Genomic DNA, 27,086 nt, shown 5'->3' on the forward strand with positions numbered 1-27,086 from the left:
GCTACAGCGAGCTGAGCTCTTGACCGAATCTACCACAACATCAACCCGATAATAAGCAAAATGCAGCGAGTGGAGGATAATTGCAGAATACAAATTATCTGCTTTATAATCAATCCCTGTCACTTACAGCAGTGCAGCCGCCAGGTGAATCGCCCAGTCACCTCCCTTCCGGCTGGGACTGAGGGTGTTATTCTGTATTGTAAGATACCCTAAACTCTGGCCGACCTGCGTTATAAAAGGCAAGTACGTGAAATGTTTTCTAAGGTTGGACCTTTCATGTTGAATTGAATAAAAATCAAGAGCACTCATCACAAAGGACACAAAAGGTTAACCATATCAATCACATGTTGAACAAGCATTTGACAAAACATGATATCAAAGAGAACTTCCTCCTCACAAAATAGCATTCTGTGGAATACATATCAACCAAAGCAGCTTCCTTGTCCCAATTAACACCTTTTAAATAGAGTTGGATGAATATCTGGTTAGGAACAGATGGTGTTGATTAAGTCTGTGTGAAACTGCATGGTTCCTGAATGATTCCATGGAAACTTGTCATCCAAGAAGACGAAGGGCTCAGAGATGAACACAATCAAAATTTTAGAGTTTTACTTGCTTCACTTTGGAGTCATGGCACAAGGTTTAAAATCACTGAATCCCCTACAGAGTAGAAGGAGGCTATTCCGCCCATCAAGTCTTCATCAACATCTTAACCAGGCCCACCCTGAGCCCTATCCCTGTAACCCCACTAATACCTAATCTGCACACTAGGGGGCAATTTAGCGTGGCCAATCAACCTAACCCGCACATCTTTGGATTGTGGGAGGAAACCAGACCACGCAGAGGAGACCCACACAGACACGGAGAGAATGTGCAAACTCCACACAGTCACCCGAGGCCAGAATTGAACCCGGGTCCACAGAACCTTTCCATGCAAGCTGGCTTGTGGTAGGCTTGTGATCACAGAACTTTTCCAGCATGGAAGCATAGGCAACCCACTGGCACAGTGATTAGCACTGTTGCCTTACAGCGCCAGGGACCCGGGTTTAATGTGTGGATAGTGTGTCTTTGTGGAGTTTGCATGGTCTCCCCATCATTGGTCCCTCTTTGAAAGGGTTATCCAATTTGTTCTACTTCCCCAGCTTTGTCCTCACAACCCTGCAAATTATCTCCTTGCGAGTGTTTACCATTTCTAGATAACAGAGTAAGACAAGGAAAATAACAATATATTGCCTGCACTGATTAGTGCAATAGTAGAATGAGAGGGGACAAAGTTAGGGAAACATGTTTTACCGTGTGGGTTTCTTCCCACTGTCCAAAAGATGTGTTGGTTCAATGCACTGGCCATGCTAAATTCTCCCTCAGTGTACCTGAACAGGTGCTGGAATGTGGCGACTACGGGATTTTCACAGTCACTTCATCACAGTGTTAATATAAGCCTACTTGCGACTCTAATAAATAAACTAAACTAAGATTGTGCTGGCATTTTTGCCCCACGTGAGCTGCTGGTCTAATTCCACAGTCTTTCTCATTCTCCATACCCTTTAATACCCAATCTCATCCCAATCTACTCTTACACTCATTCCCCAAACCCTTTATTATCCCACAGTACAACCAATTTCTCCACTTCATTTCCAGGTTCTATAATACCCCATTCAGTCTAATTTCCCTCTCCTACTCATTCCCCATGCCTTTTAACATTCCACCCCTTTCACTTCCACTTTCCTCCTCTCATTATCCTTCAAAGTTTAAGTCTTCTGCCATTTACTATCCTGCCTAGTGTAATTTCACTGAATTACTCATTCCTGTAGGCTCTGATTGTCCTCTTTTCCAAGGAAGTATTCATTTCCATTTTGAAGGAATATGTGGATGTTGAGCAACGTGATTTGTGGGGGAGAGTTCCACATCCCTTTGAGTAAAGCATGTTTCCCTAACTTTGTCTCCTCTCATTCTACCATTGCACTCATCAGTGCAGGCAACGTATTGTTATTTTTCTTGCCTTTTTCTGTTTTCTAGAAATGGAAAATATTTGCAAGGAGATAATTAGCAGGGTTGTGAGGAAAAAACCAGGAAAGTAGAACTAATTGGATAGCCCTTTCAAAGATGAACCGAATGACGACCTCTTGTGCTGTTTGATTGCATAATCTCTACCAGGTCACCCCCTATCTTTTTTCAGCTTCAGTGAAGAAAGCTCTAACCTTTAAATGATTCCTTCATATCTGTTACCCTGTCAGACTTGGTGACATTCTCCTGAGTCTTTGCTTTACCCTTTTCACTTCAATTAGCTTCTTTCTCTGATGGATCAAATTGCTTCTGGTCTGAGGAAAGAGCCAGCTTTTGATGGGCTGAAGGCATTCCTTATTCTCTGCTTCTCAGGTTCATCTGAATTGTGTGCAGTTTGGTAATTCATGGTTGATTGGATAATTAGCTTTAATCATATCGCAGCATATATATCAACTGCACACATTAGTAATATTGTGCTATGAATAAATTAATGAACTTTCCAGTTAACCTGTGATTAATATCTCTTTATAGAGGTAGCTCTTTAGCACTTGATCAGTCTCTTCACTTCGCCCCAGTATCTTTCCTTCTACATGACTTACGAAGGCCCTTTTGTAATGACTTGATTAATATATCGCCAGGGTTCCACTCAATTTAATTTTGCCAAACTCTTGGTTCCTCATGGTTTGCCCTAATGTTGCTTTTATTCTTGCGTATACTTATATTTCCTCACAGTGACAAGAGCCATATTGGGCCACCCACGCCTTGATCAGAGTTTCATTACATTTTCTTTGAGGGATTATCATGCTAATTGATACCATATTCATTTTGGCTGTTCACGTGGACACAATCCATTATTATCATCTCCATATGTATGATTTTCCAAAGAGTCTTACTGATAAATTTAAGGCCCTGACTGCGGTTCAGTTGGTAGCACTCCTGCCTCTTGAGTTAGAAGGTTGTGGGTCCAAGTCCCTTTCCACCGACTTCAGGACAAAAACCAAGGCTGACATTCTGAGGGATTGCTGCACTGTTGAAGCAGTCAGCTTTTGGATGAGACTTCACATCAAAGCCCTGTCTGTCCCCTTGGGTAGGGCTGGAAAGGATCTCTCGAAAGATCGGAGAATTATCGCTGGCATGCTGGCCAATATTTATTCATCAGTCAACATAACTAAAACTGGTTTCCAGGTCATAATCACACTGCTGTTTATACAAGCTTGCTATGGACAAATTGACTGTTGTATTTCCTACATTAAATCTTCAAAAATGCCTCATAGATTTAAAGCATTTTTAGATATCCTGTGATTGCAGAGGGCGCCATATAAAAATCAAGGGTTTTTGTTCTTTTAACTGTCAACACAAGCACTAATAGTCTTTATTTGTCTTCTGATTAGCTCATATCAATGTATATAGATCATATGATTACATTTAAGCAGAAGTATATGGGGAAGGAAAGAGTAGGAAGACATGTTGATCAGGTGTAATGAAGTAAACAGAGTGGGAGGAGGCTCATGTAGAGCAGAAATATAACCATAGACTAGTTACTGAATGGCCTGCTTCTATAATGTAAATTGTGGGTATAATGTCAACACAGATTATATTTTTATATTTTGTGTACAACATATCTGGTTTCTGAGTATACAGTCTGATATACCACGCGCACAGAGGGTGGTGGTGGCGTAATGGTACTGTCGCTAGTAATTCAGAAGCCCAGGGTAATACTTTGGGGACCTGGCTTCAAATCCCACCACGGCAGATGCTGAAATTTAAATTCAATAAACATCCATAAGTCCAATGAGCCACCAAACCATTCCCTCAGAAGGACATTTTTGCTATTGAGAGAATGCAGCGAAGGTTCACCAGATTGATTCCTGGAATGGCAGGACTGACATACGAAGAGAGACTGGATGAACTGGGCTTGTACTCACTGGAATCTAGAAGCATGAGAGGGGATTTCATAGAAACATAAAATTCTGATGGGATTGGACAGGCTAGAAGTGGGAAGAATGTTCCCGATGTTGGGGAAGTGCAGAACCAGGGTCACAGTCTAAGAATAAGGGGTAAGCCATTCAGGACTGAGATGAGGAAGAACTTCTTCACTCAGAGAGTTGTGAACCTGTGGATTTCTACCACAGAAAGCTGTTGGAGCCGGTTCATTAGAGATGTTCAAGAGGGAGCTGGAAGTGGCCCTTGTGACTAAAGGGATCAAGGGATATGGAGAGAAAACGGGAGCGGGATACTGAAAGTGCATGATAAACCATGATTATATTGAATGGTGGTGCAGGCATGAGGGGCCAAATGGCCTATCTCTGCACCTATTTTCTATGTTTCCCTGTTTAAAAATCCATCGAGTTCACTAAAATCCTTTAGCAAAGGAAATCTGCCATCCTTACCTGATCGGGCCTAGATCCACAACAATGTGTTGACTCTTGAAAGGGCTAGTAAGCCACTCACAGGACAATTAAGGATGGGCAATAAATGCTGGCCCTCCCAGCATTATCCACTTGCCTTGAATGAATAAAAAGAAGTGTCCAGTACATAATCTGTGTGCAGTCTGTACAAATATTGTCTTCTGTGCATCTGAAAATTTGGCAGTAGATATAAACTTGCGCACAGCCTGTATATAGCATACCAATGACATATGTAAGCAGCATATTTCTAACCTACAGACAACCTATTAGTGGCTTGTTAGTATCATAAACGTATCCTGTTGATAGTTAGAATCATAGAACCCTACAGTGCAGATAAAAGCTCTTCGGCCCATTCGAGTCTGCACCGACCACAATCCCACCCAGACCCTAACTCCATATCCTTACACATTTATTACCCACTAATCCCTCTAATCAACACATCTCAGGATACTAAGGGGCAATTTAGCATGGCCAATCAACCTAACCTGCACATCTTTGGACTGTGGGAGGAAACCGGAGCACCCAGAGGAAACCCACGCAGACACGAGGAGAATGTGCAAACTCCACACAGACAGTGACCCGAGCTGGGAATCGAACCGAGGTCCCTGGAGCTGTGAAGCAGCAGTGCTAACCGCTGTGCTGCCGTGCACAGTTTGTATAGGGCACATATGTAAACTGCATGTAGACTGTGCACAGCCTCTATATAATCTGAACATAAACTTTATGTAACCTGCTTCCAGAGAATGCCACATAGACATCAAATATTTCCAACTGCGGGTAAAATGAAGGTTCTTGTTCAAGGAAATCTAGGTTAATGGTGGCCAAGAGGCTTTCGATTTGGACCTAATATAGTGTTATGCCAAAGACAAGGTTATTTTTCTTAACAAACTTTAATAATCTGTTGGGTGTGATGAGTGATTTTACTTCTTACACAATTTAACTATACACAGCATGAATTAGGGGAGGGGCTTCGAGTGGTGGATGAGACCCAAGGTTCAACTCCCAAAGGGTTGTGAATCTGTTGAACTTGCTACCCCAAAGTGCAGTGAATGCTGAGAAGTGAGTAAATTTAAGGAGGAGTTAGACAGATTTTTAATTGGTAATGGGGCTATGGGGAGAAGGCAGGAAAATGGGAATGAGGAGCATATCAGCCATGATCAAATGCGGAGCAGACTCAGTGGGCTGAATGGCCTAATTCTGCTCCTATATCAAATGAACTATATCTTATGAACTTCAGCGTTCTACAGAATGGGTCCAGACAACCTGTCAGGATCGTATCTACCATAAAACTAATCTCATCAGTGATAACCTTTAACTAGGTAGTGCAGAAAGGTGGTTCTGGTCATGAGTATAGTTGCCGACACTAGTCGGACATCATCCTGGAGGCATCATCACATGACCTGCCAGCTCTAACCAACCCTCCCAATTCTCATTGGCTGCTTGACCTCACGGTGCCCTACATTTCCACAGCCATTCAGAAAGTGAAAGGATTCCTCATTAAATTGAGTGATTCTTGGCTGTTCAGTCAAACAAGCTCCTATTCCCAAGTCCAATTACTTTTATAACTAATAAACAAAACTATTCAAAGTAATTTTTAGACAAGAAACCTTTTTTTAATAGCCTCATAATATTTTCCAGATTTGCTGAAGATTAGTCTTTAATTCCAGGAAACCAGAGTGCCAAGTCTTCTAATTACAGTTAACCCTGTCTCCTGGAGTTTGGGAAGTCTGCGAGCTCAGTTGTTATACATTCATCCGAATATAGCTTTAACGAGACAGCCCAGGAAAACTTTGCATTCAGTGTTCTGGTCTGTGCAGAGATAGCACACCTGCACCAAGGGGAAATAAAGATATCAGACAGAATTCCTGCTGCCAATAACTGTCCTGCAGCTTCTGTATCTGTGGGCACTGGGTAAGGACTGGGTTGGGTTCAGTAATGATACAGTCTTAACAACCTACTCACTGAGAGCGTGCATGAAGAACTCCAATAGGCATAATTATAGAATAGAATCATAGCATCCCTACTGTACAGAAGGAATCCATTTGGCCTATTAAATCTGCATCAACAACAATCGCACTATCCCTGTAACCTCCCATATATGTTCGACTACTCCCCCTGACGCTAAGGGGTAGTCTTACCATGGCCAGTCCACCTAACCTGTACATGTTTGGTCTGTGGGAGGAAACCTACACAGATATGAGGAGAATGTGCAAACTCCACACAGACAGATACCCAAGACCTGATTTGAACCCGAGGCCCTGGCACTGTGGGGCAGCAGTGCTCACCACTGTGCCACCTTGCTGCCCCAACGGGGAACAACTGATGGCCGTGGAACCATCCACAGAGGGAGTACCAAATGAGGAGAAAGTTATATCACTTTGTTTAAACCCAATTTTCTCCCTTTCTCTCCCAGGGGAACTGCTTGTTCCTCAGGTACTTCAGCCTAAGCAGCAATCTTCACCTGTAGGGTACTAACTGTGTAGAGTACAAATGGGAATATTTGAGTAGGGAAGGTCCTGTATTAATTGCAATGCCTCTTCTCTTCAAGGCCATGAGCAGTCGCTTCTTTCCCTATGATGTCATAACCACGGATGCTGTACTGAGTCTGGATGAGGACACTGTACTCTCCACCAACGAGGTATGTTGCATCTCCATGGAATGAAGATCAGAATTCTCCGGTTGTTCCTGCCCTGCCACCGCTGCCAGCGAGGACGAGGAATTTGGCGCTCAGCCAAATCTCCGTTCATTGCAAAGGGACCAGAAAATCGGAGTATATTGTCTTTTGGAAATGTGTATGTAAAGCCTCCAATCTTGTAAGTGACTGAAAAATTAGCAGCGCAAATAATGAAGAATAATACACTTCAATTCTGAAGAGAATGTGAGCAAAGATCCAAGAGGGGGGATATGCGTTATTTAGCACAGAGGTATAATAGTATGATCAGTAAAGACATGTTGGGTTTTTTAAAAGTCCTCTTTATTCAAAGGATTTAGGCATCACTGATGAGGGTAATGTTTATCCTTCATGTCTAATTGTCCTTAAGAACGTGGTGGTGAGTTACTTGCTTGAACTGCTATTTTCCATGTGACGAAGGTGCTCCCGCAGTGTTATCAGGGAAGGAGTTGCAGGATTTGACCCAACGATAGACGATATATTGCCAAGTCAGAATGATGTGTGATTTGAGGGAAACTTGAAGGTAATGGTGTTCTCATGAGCTTGTTGCCCTATCCTTAGAATATCATGGAATCCCTATAGTGCAGAAGTAGGCTATTCAGCCCATCAAGCCTGTACCAACAACAATCCTGCCCAGGCCCTATCCCCATAACCCCATATATTTACCCTGCTAATTCCTCTGACATTAAAGGTCAATTTAGCATGGCTAATTAACCTAATCTGCACATCTTTGGATGGTGGGATGAAAACGGAGCACCCGGCGGAAACCCACGCAGACACAGGGAGAATGTGCAAACTCCACACTGGCAATCACCTGAGGCCAGAATTGAACCCGGATCCTTGGTACTGTGGGGCTAAGCACTGTGTCACCATGCCATCCTTAATTCTACGAGGCAAAGGTTTCAGGTTTGTGAGCTGCTGTTGAAGTATTTTGGCCAATAGTTGCAGTGTATTCGGGATAATAAATCTATCTTTCTATCAGTCCAACATATTGTTACAGTAAAAAAAGGCTAAAAACACTAGGCAAGGGAATAAATGCTAATTAAACAAGTTTGCATTGTGTTGGTCAGATCACATTTGGAACCATCGTTGCCACTCTGAACATATAGCTGCAAGAAAAATTGCCCTTGAATAGAGGCAAACTGTGACGGTGATTTCAGGAATTCAAGTTATGAGGAAAGATTCAACTTGCTTCCTTTTCTGAAGAGACTGCAATGATTATAAAAACAATTGACAAAGGCAAATTGTCAACCATGGCCTATTAAAATACAAGGGGATATCACTTCTAAATTGAGGAAGTGGCGCACAAGAAGGAAAGACAGAAGAAGGTTTTGTGCTCAAAGGCTAATTATGGAATTATAGTAAAGAAGAATATTGACAGGATTAGCATTATATATAGTAAATAGCACAGAATCAGGCCATTCAGACCAACTGGTCCACATCATTATTCTACTCAAACCTGTGAATGGATTCTAAATACAATTTGGATTTTTTTTAAGAGGGAAAAGTTTGACAAAGATATGTTGGAGAAACATTATTAGTTTGATCTATAATTGATCTATCTCAAGGGGCAAGGCTTTTGGTGTAATTAGCTTTTCCTTGTATTATAAAAGAAAAATCTGTTTCCTTCCTTCTTTCCTCCCTTCTCGCTGTGTCATTTTCTTTCTCTTTCTGTCTTGATATTTCTGTATCTTTTCTATTCTTTATCATTCTTTCTTTTTCTCTCTATGTGTGTCTCTTTTGGTTTATTTTGTTTTTTTCTAACCTTTTTTATCCCTTTTAGTTTCTCACATATTTTAAATTTAGTTTCTTTTTTCCTGACTCCTTCTGTCTAGTTCTTTCTCCCTTTTCCTGCCTCTTTATTTCAACATTATTTATGTCTCCCTTTCTCCCCTTTTTCGGGCGGCACAGTTCACGCTTGCACATGGACCGAAGATGTTCTGTAAAGCAGTCACCCAGTCTGCATTTGGTCTCTCCGATGTAGAGTAAACCACATTGGGAGCAGCGAATGCAATAAACCAGATTACACTAAATCTGTTGTTATTTTGAATTGACATGTCTAAACCACTTTTTTTTTGTTTAAAACTCTCAATCCCTAACATAGTTAGGACATTACAACCCTCAACGACTAGATTCTCCAATTCACTGCTCAGCAGTCCTTCCCTGTCTTTAACTGCTATTTTATTTTTATATGCCTATAAAGTCAGTATTGTCCCAGATGAACATAGGCTGTGACTGGTGGTGAGATAACCTAAGGATCACACCTCAGGTGAGGAGCAAGGTTGAGACAGGCCCTCATGAATAACTTCAGCTGGTACGGGAATTAAACCCACGTTGTTGGCATCACTAACCAGCTGTCCAGCCAACTGAGCTAAACTGACACCGTGTGGAGCACTGGAGCTTATAAACACCTTTGCTGCCAAACATACTTGCAGTTCATTTCCTAGAGTGAAAGTATTCAAGCTGGGTACCTTGAACCAACTGCTGTCCTTTCAGTTCTGACTCATTTATCCTAATTCTGTGCAGGGTTGCAGGGGAATAGCAGTAAGTGAATTGCTCATTCGGAGAGCTGGTGCAGACATGATGGGCTGAATGGCCTCCTTCTGCACTGTAGCAATTCTGTAGTTGATTTAGTATCCACAGTTTGAGATATGCAGATTACTGACACTATGGAATTAAGCTTTAGATGTGGTCCCCAAGACCCCATGGTGTTCAGTGAAGTGTCCACACAAATGGAAAACCATGAGCAATTCGGGTGCAATGGCACTTTACAAAGCTGACCATAAATATGCACTAAATTGGTGATCGTATTCACCTTCTCAGGGCATGGGAGGAAGATGGTGTTAAGAATGGAATGTGTAGATTCACATCATTCATGCTGCAAACCCTTGTAATTCTTCTGAACATGATCAGTGAGCGAGCCATTACTTGGGATTGTGATCCTTATTACATAGCATTAACCACACTGCATTAGAGTAAATACAGAGACTAGATTGTTCAGCATTCCAACTGAATGTACAACCCTGCCTCCGGCAAAGAACAGCCATTATCATCCCCTGTTCAGTGGTTTTTTTGTAAGCATCAGTACTAGCCCAAAGATGCAAATGATTGAATGGTTGGCCAACCAGATGAGTGAAAGTGATAAAGTAGCGAGCGGGCATTGTGGGACTGAGTAGAAGGTGTGTTTCTACATGCCTCATTCAACAGTGAATAAGATGGTCAGTCCTATTAATATTAATCCACTTTATATCAAAACACAATGCCATCGGCATTTGTCATCCCTGAACTGTGTAGTGAGTCAAAACGAAATAAAGTGCCCTTGCAAACAAAATTAGAATGTGGAGCACTGGAGAAGGCATTCTGTTTTCCTTCTGCGCACAAAAGAAAATAAAGAACCTGTATTTCTTGAGGGGGCGATCTTACCGGCTTGTCATGCTGATGGGAGAGGTAGGAAATTGGGTTCGCATCCTATTCCTTGCCTCTCTTGATCTTACCAGCCCTGGATTACCGGTGTGATCAACTTGGCACCCATGAAGTGCATGAGGCTGATTTAAATAATAATTTCCATGTAATTATTGAGTCCGGGGAGTGGGTGGGGTCCACTCCCTCTACTGGTGTGAATCACGCTTTGCTGCCTTTTTGCACTAAGTGACATAAGATGGTGTCTGAAAGCTCGCTGAAAAAATAGGCTTGATTCTCTCCAATTTTCATGCTCATTCGGCACTTAGATTTTTTTGGTGAGATCCCATGGTATTAGTGGTATTATCATCTGACAGTTAATCCAGAAATTCAGCTACAGTTCTGGGTTCCTGGGTTTGAATCTTGCCAAGGCAGGTGGAGGAATTTGAATTTAATAAAAAATATCTAGAATTAATAATCTACTGATGACCATGAAACGATTGTTGATTCTTAGAAAAGCCTATCTAGCCCATTAATGTCCTTTAGAGAAGGAAATCTGCCATCCTTCCTAATCTGGCTACATCTGACTCAGAACCACAGCAATGTGAATGATACTCAACTGCCTTCAGGCAATTAGGGATGGGCAATAAATGCTGGCCAGCCAGCAGCCCCCAAGTCCCATGAATGAATTAAAAAAAACCTCAATTCACTTTTCCATAGAAACTAGAAGCAGGAGTAGGCCACTCGGTTTTTCAAGTCTGCTTTGCTAGTTATCTTGATCATGGCTGTTCATCGAATTCAATATCATGAGTGAATGCTTCCCCCCATATCCCTTGATCCCTTTAGCCCCAAGAGTTATATGTAATTTCTTCTTCAAATCAGACAACATTTTGGTCTCAGCTACTTTCTGTGGGAGTGAATTCCACACATTCATCACCTTCTGGGTGAGGAAATTTCTCCTCACCTCAGTACTAAAAGGTTTATCCCTTATCCTCAAACCCCTAGTTCTGGATTTCCCCACCATTGGTACTGTTCTTTCTGAATCTACACTGTCTAAACCCTGTTAGGATTTTATAAGTTTCGATGAGATCCCCTTTCACTCTTCTAAATTCCAATGAATATAATCCTAACCGACTTAGTCTCTCTTCATATGACAGACCTGCCATCCCAGGAATCATTGAACAAACAGATAAAAGTAGTTATTAAACTGGAAGAAAAATATCTTCTACTTTGGCCAATTAACAGTAAGCTGAAAACCCAAAAGTATCTATTTCTGCCGTAACCCTAAACTCTGCTGAGAGCTCATTTCCCAAACAACAACCATAAACCTATTGCTCAAATCTAGCTAATGATTACCACACTGAACAACGTGAATGACCAGAACGTGGGAATGGTCTTCTGTTCAGCAAAGAAAATGAAGTTTTGCACAAACTGGTTTGCCTTATTCTAAGTGCAGAACGAGCATGAAAACTGGAGAGTTTCTGATCAGTTTCTTGGGTGAATTCAAATCTGCGTTCTTAGAGCAATAAAAGCCATCAAAATCTGCTTCTCGCCCGAAGGGATATGGTCAGGGCTTAAATTGTCCAAACACTGGCTGAGAGCAGCAGAGGGCGCTATTCTGCATGTGCAGGTCTCTGAGAGCAGAGTAACCTGTCACTCAGTCTCTGTTGCTCTCAGCCAACCTCTGTGGCCTAAAGCAGGCACCCTCCCAGTTATTGTGGGGGTCCATGAGCTCACTAATTTTGTTTAAATTGTATTCAAATTTGACTTAAATAATTTATTCAGCCTTGTGCCAGAAATGGGCATGAGGCTGTCCTGCTGGATATCTGGTGCCGCTAAGATCATGAGACATGGGAAATCAGCACAAACCTGATTTTTTGCTTCTCGCGCGAACGTACATGCTTGCCCCACCCATCAGCCGCCGAGTTGTGATGATAAAATTGCTGCCTTGATCTCTAGTTGAAGATTGCTGCCTCTCTTTTTCCTGCTGCTGCTTCTTCAGCACCTCATCGGTATCTAAACTGCTTTCGGACTCACAGCAATCTGACTACTAATTGTACCAATTGCAAAGAAAACCCCGTTCGCTATTTCCTTTCTCTGAAATGGTTTACAAAACATGGCGCTTTGATTATACTTGTCCAAAAAAAATCCATTTTAATAGCATCCTGCCATTTTGTGACAAATGCCCATCGTTTGTTTCGAAGACACGCCTGATGAGCCATTGCCTTTGTTCCTTCTCCAGGTTGACTTTGCGTTCATCGTGTGGTGCAGCTTCCCTGATCGGATTGTAGGTTACCCAGCTCGCAGTCATTTTTGGGACAGCAGCAAAGGATTATGGGGGTACACATCAAAATGGACCAATGAATATTCCATGGTTTTAACTGGAGCAGCATTTTACCACAGGTAACTCAAATCAAAGGAAAATGTGAGCAGTGCTCATTGCTTCTGTGAGACACTTGGAGGATGCAAAAGGATTTTAGGCTCAGGGACAAGGCAGCTTTCTAACCCATCCTGCCCAGTCAGTGTTGGCACTATCTCAAACAGAAATACCTTAAAATGATTTTGACTCTGTTTATATATTTCAGAATGGAATTGAAGGTGGAATCCTCGTAAACCCCCACTGGCGGTTCGATGGCAATTGGGGTGGGGGGAGGTTGTTGAGAGAATTTGGTGGGAGGGCCAGAAATCGGTTTTATTCCGGCGTGAATTTATAGTGGGATCTCCCACTCGTGCCTGCCATGGCAAATTGGGAGGCCGGTGTGAACCTCATTTGCATCCTATTAATGGGATGCAGATGAAGGCCTGATCCCACCACCCCATCCTCCCCACACCCCCTGTGCCTGATTCTCCACAGCGCCAGCGGGAAATCTTGCCGTTGAGAAACAGGTCTGGGCAGTGTGGCACATGGATGCTGTGAGTCACCTGAACAATGCCTGGGGCTATCTGCATATTTCAGGATGGAGGCTGTTGGCAAACCTTGATCCTGGGCATCAGAGCGGTAGGAATGGGAAGTATCTGAAGTTAAATAATTTATTTATTAGTGTCACAAGTAGGCTTATATTAACACTGCAGTGAAGCTACTGTGAAAATCACTAGTCACCACACTCGCACGCCCGTTCGAGTACACTGAGGGAGAACTTACCATGGCCAATGCACCTAATGAACGTGCCATTCGGACCGTAGGAGGAAACCGGACGATACTACCTGGAAGAAACCCATGAAGACACCAGGAAGAAAATGCAGTCTCCTCATAGATGTGACCCAAGAAGTGACCCAAGCCAGGAATTGAGCCCAGGTCCTTTGCGCTGTGAGGCAGCAGTGCTAACCACTGTGCCATTGTGCCACCCAGGTGCATCTGCGGATGGATCTGCCAGAGTCAGTGTCCTAGAGGGAGTCCATCTTCCAGCCTCAGAATGTTCCAGAGATCCATCTGCTTTCTCATGTGGTTCATCTCCGGTAGTGTCTCAGTAATGTTGGGCACCTTTTCAATATGGCGCCCAGACAGTGCAGCGGACTATGTGCCATCATGCTCTCTCCGCCACGTATTATAATGCATAATTAAATAGTTCAACACCCAAAGATTTGGTTTGTTTTCCCGCCAACCTCTGCAGCGGCAAACACTCCACATCCCCACCCCCAATCACGGGACTTAGTCCCAGGATGGGAGAATTCTGCCAAGGGTACCGAGGTGTATACAGCTTCCACCTTTTAGTAAAAACTGCCCAGTGTTTGGACTGTCCAAATCTTTCTAATGAATATAAGCTAGGTGTGGAAAGTTTCTTTTCTACTTTGATTACCAATCAGTTTTTCTCACTTTGTTTCCATGGTCACATTAGCTTCAATTATTGGGCGGGATTTTCCAGCTGCACTCGTCTCAAAAGTGGAAAATCCGGTCTGCACCAACCGCGCCCCCCACCCCGGCAACCCCCGCCACCCCGCACCCCCCGACTACAATTCCGTTGGTGGGTGGGATAGGACAATTGCCCCCATTGTTATCATGCCTTTTGATGTCTTTTTATCGACAGAATATTAAAATTGCCTCAGCGGCCATGGCCATTCAGCCCTTCAAATCTGTTCTGCTATTCAATTTGAAGTCTGACAGGGCAGCACTCCCTCAGTACTGCAATGGGAGATTGTGTTCAGTACGCAGCCTGTGTTGAGTTTGCTGTGACAGTGCATGCCAGAGTTGGCCTCAGTGTCCTGGATAAGCCCAGCACACCGTGAAGCACAAGAGCACTTGAGGGATTCTCAATCCATCTTAATTCATTCAACCAGACAAGTAAAATAATCACTGATTTTATTGAGAATTGTAAAGGCCTCGATCAGATCACCCCTCTTGAGAAAACAGGCGCCGCCTGTTTAGTCTTTATTGATAAAACTCTCAGCTCTTGTATCATCCTTGTATATTGTTATTTTCACATTCCCTAGTGTCTCTAAATCGTTTTTGTAACAGAGACCAGAAATGCGCAGATGTAATGCATATATACTACAAAATGGCCTTCTCAAGCAAGTACAAAATGAAGAATAATAAATCAGAAGTTAAAATTAGTGTTACTTGCTCTTGCTTTGTAACCCACTGTCTACTCTGAACACTAGCACATGGCAGAAAGGAATATTTCAACCCAGAGTGATCTCACACATGGGGCTGAATATTAAAATCAATAAAACTTCACAGATGTGAACTTATCCACTTTGGCAGGAAGAGCAGAAAGACAGAGTATTTCATAAACATTCAGAGATATTGGCGGACGTTGATGTCCAAAGGGATCTGGGTGTTCTTGTTCATTAGTCACTGACAGCTAACATGCAGATGCAGCAAACAATTTGGAAGACAAATGGTGTGTTTATTACAAGAGGATTTGAGTAGAGTATAATCTTGCTACAATTTATAGAGCCTTGGGAGGCCACAGCTGGAGTATTACATGCAATTTTGGGTGTCCTTCCCCAAGGATGGATTTACCTGCCACGGCATGAAGGGAGTGCAACAAAGATTCACCAGACTGATTCCTGGGATGATGGTGTTGTCCTGTGGGGAGAGAATTGAGGAGATTGAACCTGTATACTCCAAAGTTTAGAAGAATGATGGGTAATCTCATTGAAACATACAATATTTTTACAGGACTCAATAATGCAGCTGTAGAAAGGATGTTTTCCCTGTCTGGGGAGGGGTGGGGTGGGGGGAGGGGGGGGCTGTGGGGGTGCAGTCCTGCCCTCAGGATCTCCTGGCCAACCTCTTCTATTACCAGTCTCCGTTACATCACCATGGGGACAAACTTGGCGACCATTTAAATTGTGTAAGACAGTGTGTGTTAGCAAACTATTGCACCTTGAGGGGCATCACCACCAGATTCAGTCCTACACTTACCTGATCTTCATACATGCTGGTTCGTGCATTGGCCATGCTAAATCCTCCCTCTGTGTACCTGAAGGAGTATGGTGCCAAGGCGATTTTCACAGTAACTTCATTGCAGTGTTAATGTATGCCTACTTGTAACTAATAAATAAACTTTACTTTTACATGGGTCATCCAGGAGTAATTATGCATTTGTAATCATGTTCAGGAACATGATTTTATTTAAAAGTTTTATGTTTACAGTTATGGAGACCAAATGAGACCTTAAGAAAGAAAGAACTTGCATTTACATAGTGCTTTGGCAAACTCAAAATCTTCCAATGTGCTTTACAGCCAATGAAGAGCTTTTGAAGGGTAAACATTGTCATAGTTTTGGATTTGTATACACAAAGATCCCATAAACAGCAATGGAATAAATAGCCAATTAATCTATTTTCAGGTGTTGCTTGAGAAGTAAATATTGGCCCCTAAATGCAGGAGAATCCCCCGGTCCTCTTCAAAGTAGCGCATGGGATTTTTTACATCAACCCAAGAAAGCAGCTGGAGCCTCAGTTTAACGTTTCATCCAAAAGACAGCCCTCCTGACACTGAAGTACTGGATTATATTCTCAGGCGTTTAGATTGGGCTTCAACCCACAACATGGTGGCATAGTGGTTAGCACTGCTGCCTCACGGTGCCAGGGACCCAGGTTCAATTCCAGCCTTGGGTCACTATCTGTGCAGAGTCTGCATGTTCTCCCCATGTATGCGTGGCATTCCTCCAGTTTTCTCCCACAGTCCAAAGATGTGCGGATTAGGTTGATTGGCCATGCTAAATTGTCCGTTAGCACCAGGGGGATTAGCAGGGTAAAATGCGTGGGGTTGCAGAAATAGGGATTTGCCCTCTGAAAGTCAAAATGCAGATGGAGCAAGCAATTAGGAAGGCAAAAGGTATGCTGGCCTTTATCACAAGAGGAATTGACCAATGAGGTCTTGCTTCAATTGTATAAAGCCTTAGTGAGGCTGCACTTGAGGTATTGTGTACAGTTTTGGCAGTGCCAACCTGTGCCAGGGGCAGGATTGTGGTCAGTGCAGATTCGATGGACTGAATGGCTTTCTTCGGTACTGTAGGGATTGTATGATTCTATGTGCAGGTTAGATGGATTGCCTGTGCTAAATTGCCCCTTAGCGTCCAAAGATGGATTAGTCATGAGAAATGCGTGGGGTTACAGGGATAGGGCACGGGAAAGGGCTTGGATAAGATACTCTGTCAGAGAGCTGATGCAATCTAGATCTCTGTAGGGATTCTATGAGTCTGACTCAAAGATAAGAGTGCTACCAGTAAGATCTGGCCTTTGTACTATGGCTACGCCGCATGAGATCAGGAAGTGATTGCTGGACCTTTTTCTGTTGTATGACTCAGTATCTCACATTGACTGGTGCATTTCCGATCCAGTCAGCAGGGGAGCTGCATAGAACAGCCAACTTTTGATTGCCGACCATGTTTTCTGAACTCATTTTTTTCCGTGCCTTCACAGATATTACCATCACCTGTTCACACACTACCTGCCAATAAGTCTACACACACTCTTAGACCAGACCGCCAACTGCGAAGACATCCTGATGAATTTCCTGGTGTCAGCAGTCACTAAGCTTCCCTCAATTAAAGTCACGCAGAAGAAACAGTATAAAGAGACACTGATGCAGCAGGTACGTCAAGTTATTTTACCTCGTAAGAGAACCCTGTGGATAGGACATTTACTCCATGGGTGTTCCAGAAACGTAACTGAAAAATGGGATCTGAAGGGTTTTAATCAGTAGAAACTCTTCCTACTGGCAGGAGAGTCATTAATTAGCTGGAGTATTATATCTTAATTCTGGGCTGCACAATTTAGGAAGGATGCCAAAAGCTTAGAGAGCGTGCAGAAGTGATTTACTGTGGAAGGGAAGATTCTCAGCATTGGGAATGTGGAGTAAACCCTTTAATAACTAGGTTAATATGTGACTACAGGATGAAGCAATGAAGGGTTATAGGGGCTTGAAGAGTCAATGGAAAAGAAGGGATTAAGACATTAGGCAGCCATTCAGCCCCTCGAGTCAGCCCTGCCATTCACTGCAATCATGGCTGAAGTATAATTTAATTCAAGTTATAACTCAACTGAAGTGTAACTTAACTAACTTAAGGAGGTGATCGCCTAGTGGTATTATCTGGAGACTATTAATCCAGAAACTCAGCTGGTATTCTGGGACCCAGGTTTGAATCCCAGCATGGCAAATGGTGGAATTTGAATTCAGTTTAAAAAAAAAAATCTGGAATTAAGAATCTACTGCTGACCATGAAACCACTGTCAATTGTTGGGAGAAAACCCATCTGGTTCATTAATGTCCTTTAGAGAAAGAAATCTGCTGTCCTTGGCTGGTCTGGCCTACATGTAACTCCAGACCCATAGCAATGTAATTGCCTCTGAATGAGGAGAACTAGAGATGGGCAATAAATGCTGACTAGCCAGCAACACCCATGTCCCATGAATGAATGAAAAGAAACTCCACATACTATGGTACCACATCCCTTAATACCCAATACATGCAAAACAATTTTCTCAATCAATCTATTGAGGAACCAATTGAGAATGAGCTATTTTAGATTCAGTGTTGTGTAATGCGAATGGGCTGATCAGTAATCTGGTTTTAAAGGAGCCTTTTAGGAGGCGTGCCCACAATATGACAGAATTTGACATTAAGTTTGAAAGATGTGGTTTAATCTGAACTCTGAGTCTTAAATCTAAACAAAGAAAACTACAAAGGTCAACTTGGTTACAGTAGATTGGGAACTACATTAAAAAGTATGACAGTAGATAATGGCAAGCATTTGAGGAACTAAAAAATGGTTTGCAACAAGTATAGATTCCATTAACGAACAAAAACCCAACAAGGAAAATGATGTAACTGACCCGGGTTCGATTCTGACTTTGGATGACTGTGTGGAATTTGCATGTTCTCCCTATGTCTGCATGGGCTTCCTCCAGTTGCTCTAGTTTCCTCCCACAGTCCAAAGATGTGCAGGCTAGGTGGATTGGCCATGATCAATTGCTGCTTGGTGTCCCAAGATGTGTAGCTCAGGGGGATTAGTGGGGTAGATGCATGGGGTTACTAGGATGGTGTAGAAGGGTAGGACTGGATTAAATGCTTTGTTGGAAGAGTCAGTGCAGACTTGATGGCTGGTATTTTAAACCTCGTCCATCTGAGGCTCATAAGATCCCACCCAAGGCCAACAGAGAGAGCTGGCTGTAGAGGTGGTGAATGCATTGGTGGCCATTTTTTAAAAATCTGCAGATTCTGGAGTGGTTCCTACAGTGGTTGAAAGGCAGCAAATGTAACCTAACTATTTAAGAAAGGAAGGAGAAAGAAAATATGGAACCACAGACCTGTTAGCCTGACATAGGTAGTGGCAAAATGCTAGAGTCTGTTATAAAAAGATGTCATAACTGAGCATTTAAAAAATAAATGGTAGCACTTGGGAGAGTCAACATGGATTTATGAAAGGGAAATCATGTTTGACAAACCTGTTGAAACTTCTTGAGGACTAAACTAGCAGAATAGCTAAAAGGAAATCGGTGGATGTGGTCTATTTGAACTTTCAGAAAGCTTTTAATAAGGTCCCACACAAGAGGGTAGTAAGCAAAATTAGTGCACGCGAGATAGGGGTTAATATAGGGGATAGGGACAGCCCGGTGGCAGGATGGTTAACACTGCTGTCTCACAGAGCTAGGGATCTGGGTTCCATTCCGGCCTTGGGTGACTGTCTGTGTGGAGTTTGCACGTTCTCCACGTGTCTGTGTGGGTTTCCTCCAGGTGCTCTGATTTCCTCCCACACTTTGAAGCTTAGGTGGATTGGCCATGGTAAATTGCCCCTTAGTGTCCAAGATGTGCAGGTTAGTGGGCTAAACGTGTGTTGTTATAGAGGTAGGGCCAGGTGTGAACCTGGGTAAGATGCTCGGTCAGATTCGATGGGCCAAATGGCCTCCCTCTGCATTGTATGGGTTCCATGATTCCATTAATAGACTAAGATTAAGAATTGGAAAATAAGGTGAATGAATAGAAAAATAATTCTCAGTTTGACGGAATGTGACTAGTGAGAGCCTCAAGGATCAAGGTTTGAGCCCAAGCCATTCCCAGTTGATATCAATGATCTGGGTTTGAGGATCACTTGTAATATTTACAAATTTGCTGATAGCGATTTGTGTATCTTCCTCCCTGAAGACAGATACATACCAGATGGAAATTTAAGATGTGTGTAGGAGACAAAGAGACTTCAAGGGGCTTTAGGCAGTCTTGGTGAGTGGACAAAAAGATGGCTGATGGATTATAACGTGGAAAATGTGAAGTTATCCACATTGGTACGAAAAGCAGAAATACAGAGTATTTCTTAAGTGGTGAGAAATTGGAAAGTGTTGGTGTCCAAGGGGACTTGGGGTTCTTGTCCATTAGAGGGTGAAGTATTACCAAAAAAAAGGTAAAAGGGCATCCCAATCAGACCAAACAATTGCTTCCTCCCCACCCCACCACAAATGTCTCAGAGACTCACTCCCCTCCCCAAACTACCCTGACCGAAGCTGGCATTCCCCCACTACCATCAGTTGGAGCATTTCTCCAGCATTCCCCCCACTCTCCAGCCAGCAGTTTGTGCCAGCATCCACTCCACCTTCCCACAAATATCAGACCTCTTGCACCACCCAAACCCCCAACCACACAATCAATGCCGGCATCCCCCCACTCCCACCGAGCGTTGGACACCTTCCCTCCACAAACCCAAATCCACACAGTTAATGCTGCCCCCCACCCCCCACCACCCCACAGCTACCAAGTCTGCTGCCCCCAACAACAATAAATAAATGAACCCCTCCCCCATGAGACTCCCACTAGAGTACACCCCTGGAACTGCTCCTGGCGCAGGTTGGCACTGCCAGTTTGGCACTGCCCTGCCAACCTGTGCTGGAGGCATTGCCGGGCCATGGCCCTCTCCCTCGGGGCTATACTCACCTTCATGCATCCAGGGGAATTCCTACAACAGGCTCGTGTCCTGCGGAACCTATCGTTAACCATGCCAATGGGACATCACTTCGGCACCATTTAAATAAATGGCGGGGGGTTCAGTATCTAGTGGGGGGATTAATTATATGTAAATGGATTAAAATGTCTTTAAATTTGGGTGTGAAGCTCTTTACGTAGACAAAAAAACTGAGTAGTCGCCAGCAAAATCTGCAACTTCTGGGGTTTCGCCAATTCTTGAGCCCCCGGCGCCATTCTCGCGGGTGGTGAACATGGGCTCAAGATTGCCCTCTGAAAGTCAAAATGCAGATGGGGCAAGCAATTAGGAAGGCAGACGTTATGTTGGCCTTTATCACAAGAGGAATTGACCAATGAGGCCTTGCTGCAATTGTATAAAGCCTTCGTGAGACTGCACTTGAGGTATTGTGTACAGTTTTGGACCCTTTACCTAAGGAAGGATATACTTCCCATAGAGGGAATGCAACAAAGGTTCACCAGACTGATTCCTTTGATGGTGGGATTGATCTATGAAGAAAGATTGAGGAGACTGAGTCTGTATTCGCTAGCGTTTAGAAGAATGAGAGGTGACGTCACTGAAGTGTACAAAATTCTCAAAAGGCTTGACAGGGACCTGGATTCAATTCCCGGCTTGAGTCACGTTCTGTGTGAAGTTTGCGTGTTCTTCCCGTGTCTGCGTGGGTTTCCTCCAAGTGCTCTGGTTTCCTCCCACAGTCCAAAGATGTGCTGGTTACGTGTATTGGCCATGCTAAATTACCCCTTACTGTACTCAAACAGACACCAGAGTGTGGCGACTAGGGGATTTTCACAGTAACTTCATTGTAACGTTAATGTAAACCTGCTTGTGACACTAATAAATAAAAATAAGGAACGTCTTAATGGAGGAAAATGAAGCAGAGAAATTTGGAGAGGGGATGCCAGAGCCATCGGAACAAGCAGCAGAACTCACAGCCACCAATAGTTGAACAATTAAAATTGGGATTGCTCTTGAGGCCAGAATTAGAGGAACTTGGAGTTTTGGGGTTGGAGGAGATTACAGCGATAATAAGGGATGAGACCATGGAAGGATTTGACAATAAAGATGATAGTTTTAAGATCTACTGCTTTTTGTGAGAGAGAGTTCCACGTTTCAACCACCCTTTGCATGAAACAATAGCTTTGGCTCTACTTTTAGGTCATGCCCTAAGATTCCCCCCAAACCAGTTGCTCCGTCGGTAGGACGAATAAAAAGACCTCGATTAAAGGTACCCTTGGATGAAGACATATTATGTAGTTACCAATTAGCATCAATATTTGCCACAGCGACTGTTTGAAGGGAGGATGGGGCAAGTTGCTGGATTAGGGATAAATAATTAGATAGAATGTCAGGCATATATTATAAAGAACACATGATTAGAAATAAATTCCAGCAGTTGGCATTGATTCCATGATTCCACGGCTGAGTAATTATAGTGTCATGGTAATATTCCAGTGATAAGTCTACTGGCTGACTATTTTTGCCATAATCAATAATCACTCATGATTAAGCTGGTGAATTCCTAATAACGAGTTGGAACAGGAACATTCTGCTGGCATCAGCAGTTGTGTATGCTAGTTGTGAAAAATTATCCATTTGCAATATTTATGTCTGGCTCGATTTAATTAAGCGTGCCGCATGCAATTCTTAATTAAAGCATTTTAAATAATAGATATGATCCTTTTACATTTAGTTGTTAGCAGCACTGCCATTAGTGTAGCATTAGGTAATTGATTTTAACTTTGTCCTTTGCTCCAGCAGCCAGTTTATATTAATAAACACGTACGTATTAAAGTCAAGCTCCCTCCATGATTCGTTTGCGAGAAGTAATGAGAAACTTTGTTATCTAGACTTGTAATTACAGTGCTCTTGTGTTTAGCCTCCTGTCTTTTATGTTCTGCCAGCTTCAACTCACTCAAAACTCTGCTACCCGCACCCTAACTCACACTAAGTCCCGCTCGTCCACCATCCCAATGCTCACGGACATACCACTGGCTTCCAGTGTGGCAACACCTCAAATTTGAAACTTACATCCCTCCATCCATTGCCTCAGCCAGACTGTCCCCCCCACCCCCACCAATCTCCCTCACCCTCACCACCATCACCACTCCATTCACTGTATCCTAGAGCCTCTGAGATCTCTGCACTTCTCCAATTTTGGCTTGATGCACATCACCTATTTCTATTGCTTCATCATTGTGTCTCAATTAACCTGGTGCTAAGCAATTATATAAGAAAATGTAAAACATCCCAGGTCCTTCACAGGAGCGTTACCAGACCGATTTTGACATGAGTCATGTTAGAAGGTATTTGGACAAGTGGTCAACAGCTTGGTCAAAGAGAAAGCTTTAAGGAGTTCCTTAAAGGAGAAGAGAGAGATGGAAAGGTTTAAGGAGGAAACCCACAGTTTAGGGCCTTGACGAATGAAGCCCAATCGTGGAGAAATGAGAACTCAGGATGTGGAAGAAGCCAGAATTGGAGGAGTGGAGAGATTTCATAGGGCAGGAGGAGATTACAGTGATAGGGTAGGGTAAAGCCATGGAGCAATTTTAAAACAAGAGCCAACACCAAGTCAGTCCACGCAGCAGATATGCTCGTGAAGGGAAAGAATTGCAATCGCGATTCTGGAAAATTGCAGTAGTGTCTGTCTATTAGAACAGTGGAGGCGACGGATCAAACTCTCTGCCTCACTGGTAAGTGTGACGGTGCCTGTGAAGATTCGAAGAAGACATACCTGAGCTGAGGGGGAGAAGTTGAGCACGGCCTAGGAATTTCCTGACTAGTTCCCAATTTGCGGCAACATCTTTGCTGAATGTGCAGCAGAAATGTGGGACGGAATCTTGTCCTGTTCCCTGGGAGTGTGAGACGAGATGAGTGGTGGAACTTGACTGGGTGAGAAGCCAAAGATCAGCTTCACAACAGTGGGATGAAACAAAGCTATTAAATTCAGGGAAGTTGGAAGGTGCATCTCGATGGCAAGTATTTTGTATGCATTTGCTTAACTTCATTGCAGTGTTAATGTAAGCCCATTTGTTACACTAATAAATACACTTTAAGCTTAATTAAGCCTGCTGCTGCCATCCCTGGAAACAAGACCTGCCTTTCCCAAATGGCCTGGAGGAGGTTTGGAGCGAGGCACCATTGAACTGTGGGGTCACAGTTTTATGGTCTTTTACATGGGAGGGGGAAAGGATCTGTTTTGGGGGAACTGACAAGAGGTCAGGGAATCCAGAAGGGAGCAGTTGAAGAGGGTGTTTATGCAACTGTAGAACCAAACACGACAGACTTCCAGTGAGATTCCTAACTTGAAAGGAGTGAATTCCTGTCCAGGTACCTTTTAAATAAGGCACACAGACCTTTGATCTCATGAGGTAATGATGGGGTATCAAATTTATATCCCCCCACTACAGGATTCACCACGCTCCTCTTGTATGCATATCTAATTCACTGATTGTATGCATATCTAATTCACTGATCATTATGTCATTGTGCTAGCAACACCATCCCACTCGTGAACCAATGTAACATTTACTTCTGGTCCCACTATTGAGTATCTATACCAGAATGGAGGATTCTGCCTGGGGTTTCAAATAGTTTACCAGAAAAGTTTCAGTAGCATACCCCTCCCCACCCTCCCAACAGCCCTCCACCCTCCCCTTCCCCAACCCAGAGGTCAGACCCCTTTACAATTGTTTATGGCATTAGCCATGGATGAATGGATAGCATTATCATCACTGAGTTGCAAGGGAGACCATTCAAGTTCCACTCTAAAGACTTGAGCAGATGATCTTGGCTGGCAGCCCAGTTCAGGTCTCAGGGAGTGCAGCACTGTCAAAGATTCCGTCCTCCAGACAACACTTTGAATCAAGGCCCCATCTGTCCTCTGAGATGGACTGAAAAGATCCCACAGCCATATTCTGAAGAAGAGCAGGGGAGTTGTACCCATTGTCCTGGCCAATATTTATCCCTCAAACAACATCATTATAACAGATTATCTGGTCATCATATTGCTGCTTTTGTGGGAGCTTGCTGTGCACAAATTGATTGCTGCATTTCCTACATTACCACTGGTTCTTCACTGGCTGTACAGTACTTTTGGAAACCTCTGGGGATATGAAAGACATTATATAAAGCAAGTTATTTTTGGCCCATTCCATGTTCCCGTTTCCCCCCCTCCCACTTCCCCCAGCTCCCCTCCCCTCCCCTCCATTTCAAGGATACTGTTGGCCCTTATTTCCAGCAGCATTTAACACCCTTGTAACAATCAGGGTAGATTTTATAAACAATGCATCTGGAATCCAGATGTCAATATTTCTCTTGGTGAGATATCTTGCATTCAAATCAAGACATATTGCAAACTTTCCCACAGAATTAACCCAAGGACTTTTCCGGACATGTACATGGGATTAAGATCGAGTTTCCGGGTCAATGAGGTCTCACTCCCATTAACACTTATCAGGATAGTGTCGTGAATATGTGGCTGGACCAGTAATGGAGAGAACAAGTTCCAATCCCACTGTGGTCATTTGAGAATTTAAATTCAGTTTGAAATAAGATCAGGATATAAAAGGTGGCCATGAAGCTGTTTGTGTATTGTTAAAACCCAGCTGGTTTGTTAATGCCCTTTTAGGGGGAGAAACCTGCCATGGTCTGGTTTAAGTATGATGTCAATCCCACACCAACATGGCTCATACCTGCCCCAGCCTAACAGTTGAAATCAATTCTAACAATACCTTACAGAATTGCGAGATCCCCTTCTTTGTCCTTTGGTGGCATGGTGGCACAGTGGTTAGCACTGCTGCCTTACAGCACCAGGAACTGAGGTTCAATTCCTGGCTTGGGTCACTGCTGTGTGGAGTTTACACATTCTTCCCGTGTCTGCGTGTGTTTCCTCTAGGTGCTCCAGTTTCCTCCTAGATGTGCAGGTTAGGTAGATGAGCCATGCTAAATTGCCCCTTAGTGTCAGGGGGACTAGCTAGGCTAAATGCGTGGGATTATAGGGATAGGGCCTGTATGGCATTGTGGTTGGTGCAGACTCAATGGGTTGAATGGCCTCATTCTGCACGATAGGATTCCATAATAACAATGAAACCACTTCCAACATATTCAAAAAATGCCCCAAGGCTTTCACAGGAGAGTTATTGAAAAAATATCGGGCCTATCAGGGAGTTATTAGGACAGTTGATGGGGCAGATTTTAGGGGGTTACTCAAAGGATGAGAGAGAGAGATTAAGGGACAAGAGCCCTTGAGAGAAACTATAAGAATGAAGGACCGATGCAGCTGAAGACATGGGCGCCAATCATGGGGCAATGAAAATCAGGGATGGACAAGAGACCAGAAAAGGAGGATCACATAGATCTTGGAGAGTTGTAGAGAGAGGAAGGGTTGAGCACAAAACTGCTGCTGTTTAAGAAGAAGGCCTACCACCATCCCAGGGCAACTAAGGGATGGGCAGTAACTGCCTGTGGCCCAAACAGCCTGAGAATTAATTTTAGAAAAATCTCTGCAGTAGGATTTCTAAGGTTAACCTGGGGATGAAAGGCAGAGGAGGTGAAACTGGGCCTTCTGTCCACTGTGTACAGGAGCCAGATGATACCTAGAGAATGAGCCAACCTTGCTGTCCCCCTGTCTCACTTCTCATTTGGAAACCATAGCTACGCAGTTAAGCCCAGAAAAATGGTTAAACTCAGATCCTTTATTGATCAAAAGCTCTGGAAAGATCCATAAGCAATCTGAGGAGTTAGGGAGAGTCTAAGGCTGGGGTTTTCTGGTCCTGTCAGTGGCAGGCATCATCATGGGTGGGACAAGAAAATCTGGAGAGCCGTTGACATTTCACAACTTTCCAAATGATCCCATCCTTCCCTTAATATCACCCACCAGTGGCAGAGTCAAAAAATCCCGGCCTAAGTGAGTGCCTTCCTCAGTCAAGATTCTTGTCTGTCGATCAACTGCTGACCCTGATGTCAACTTTGACTCAGTGACCTGCACTCTCCTCAAGCTCATAGATTCATCTCCTGACTCCAGAGGCTTGAGCCCATCATCTAAGCTGACACTCACAGTGCCGGTCTGAGGGAGTGCTGCACTCTCTGAGGCGTCATCTTACGGATGGGACGTTAAATGTAAGCCCTGGGAATCATAACAGGCGCGACTTGGACTATGCAAAGGTCCATTGACCTCGGGTGGGATTT

At 43.5% G+C, this 27,086-nt stretch overlaps 1 protein-coding gene across 1 annotated transcript in view; it reads left to right on the top strand.

The window, feature by feature from the left end:
- Window positions 1-27,086, top strand: part of LOC145357741 (exostosin-1-like) — a 257,169-nt gene that overhangs the window by 225,616 nt on the left and 4,467 nt on the right. The window contains exons 8-10 of the mRNA XM_080211185.1: window positions 6,961-7,050; window positions 12,725-12,885; window positions 17,353-17,524. Coding sequence (XP_080067311.1) covers window positions 6,961-7,050; window positions 12,725-12,885; window positions 17,353-17,524 — 423 coding nt within the window. The remainder of the gene's footprint in view (window positions 1-6,960; window positions 7,051-12,724; window positions 12,886-17,352; window positions 17,525-27,086) is intronic.

This window comes from Carcharhinus amblyrhynchos, chromosome 24 (genome assembly GCF_965287045.1).
Source record: "Carcharhinus amblyrhynchos chromosome 24, sCarAmb.v2.hapA, whole genome shotgun sequence".
NCBI classification, from domain to species: domain Eukaryota; kingdom Metazoa; phylum Chordata; class Chondrichthyes; order Carcharhiniformes; family Carcharhinidae; genus Carcharhinus; species Carcharhinus amblyrhynchos.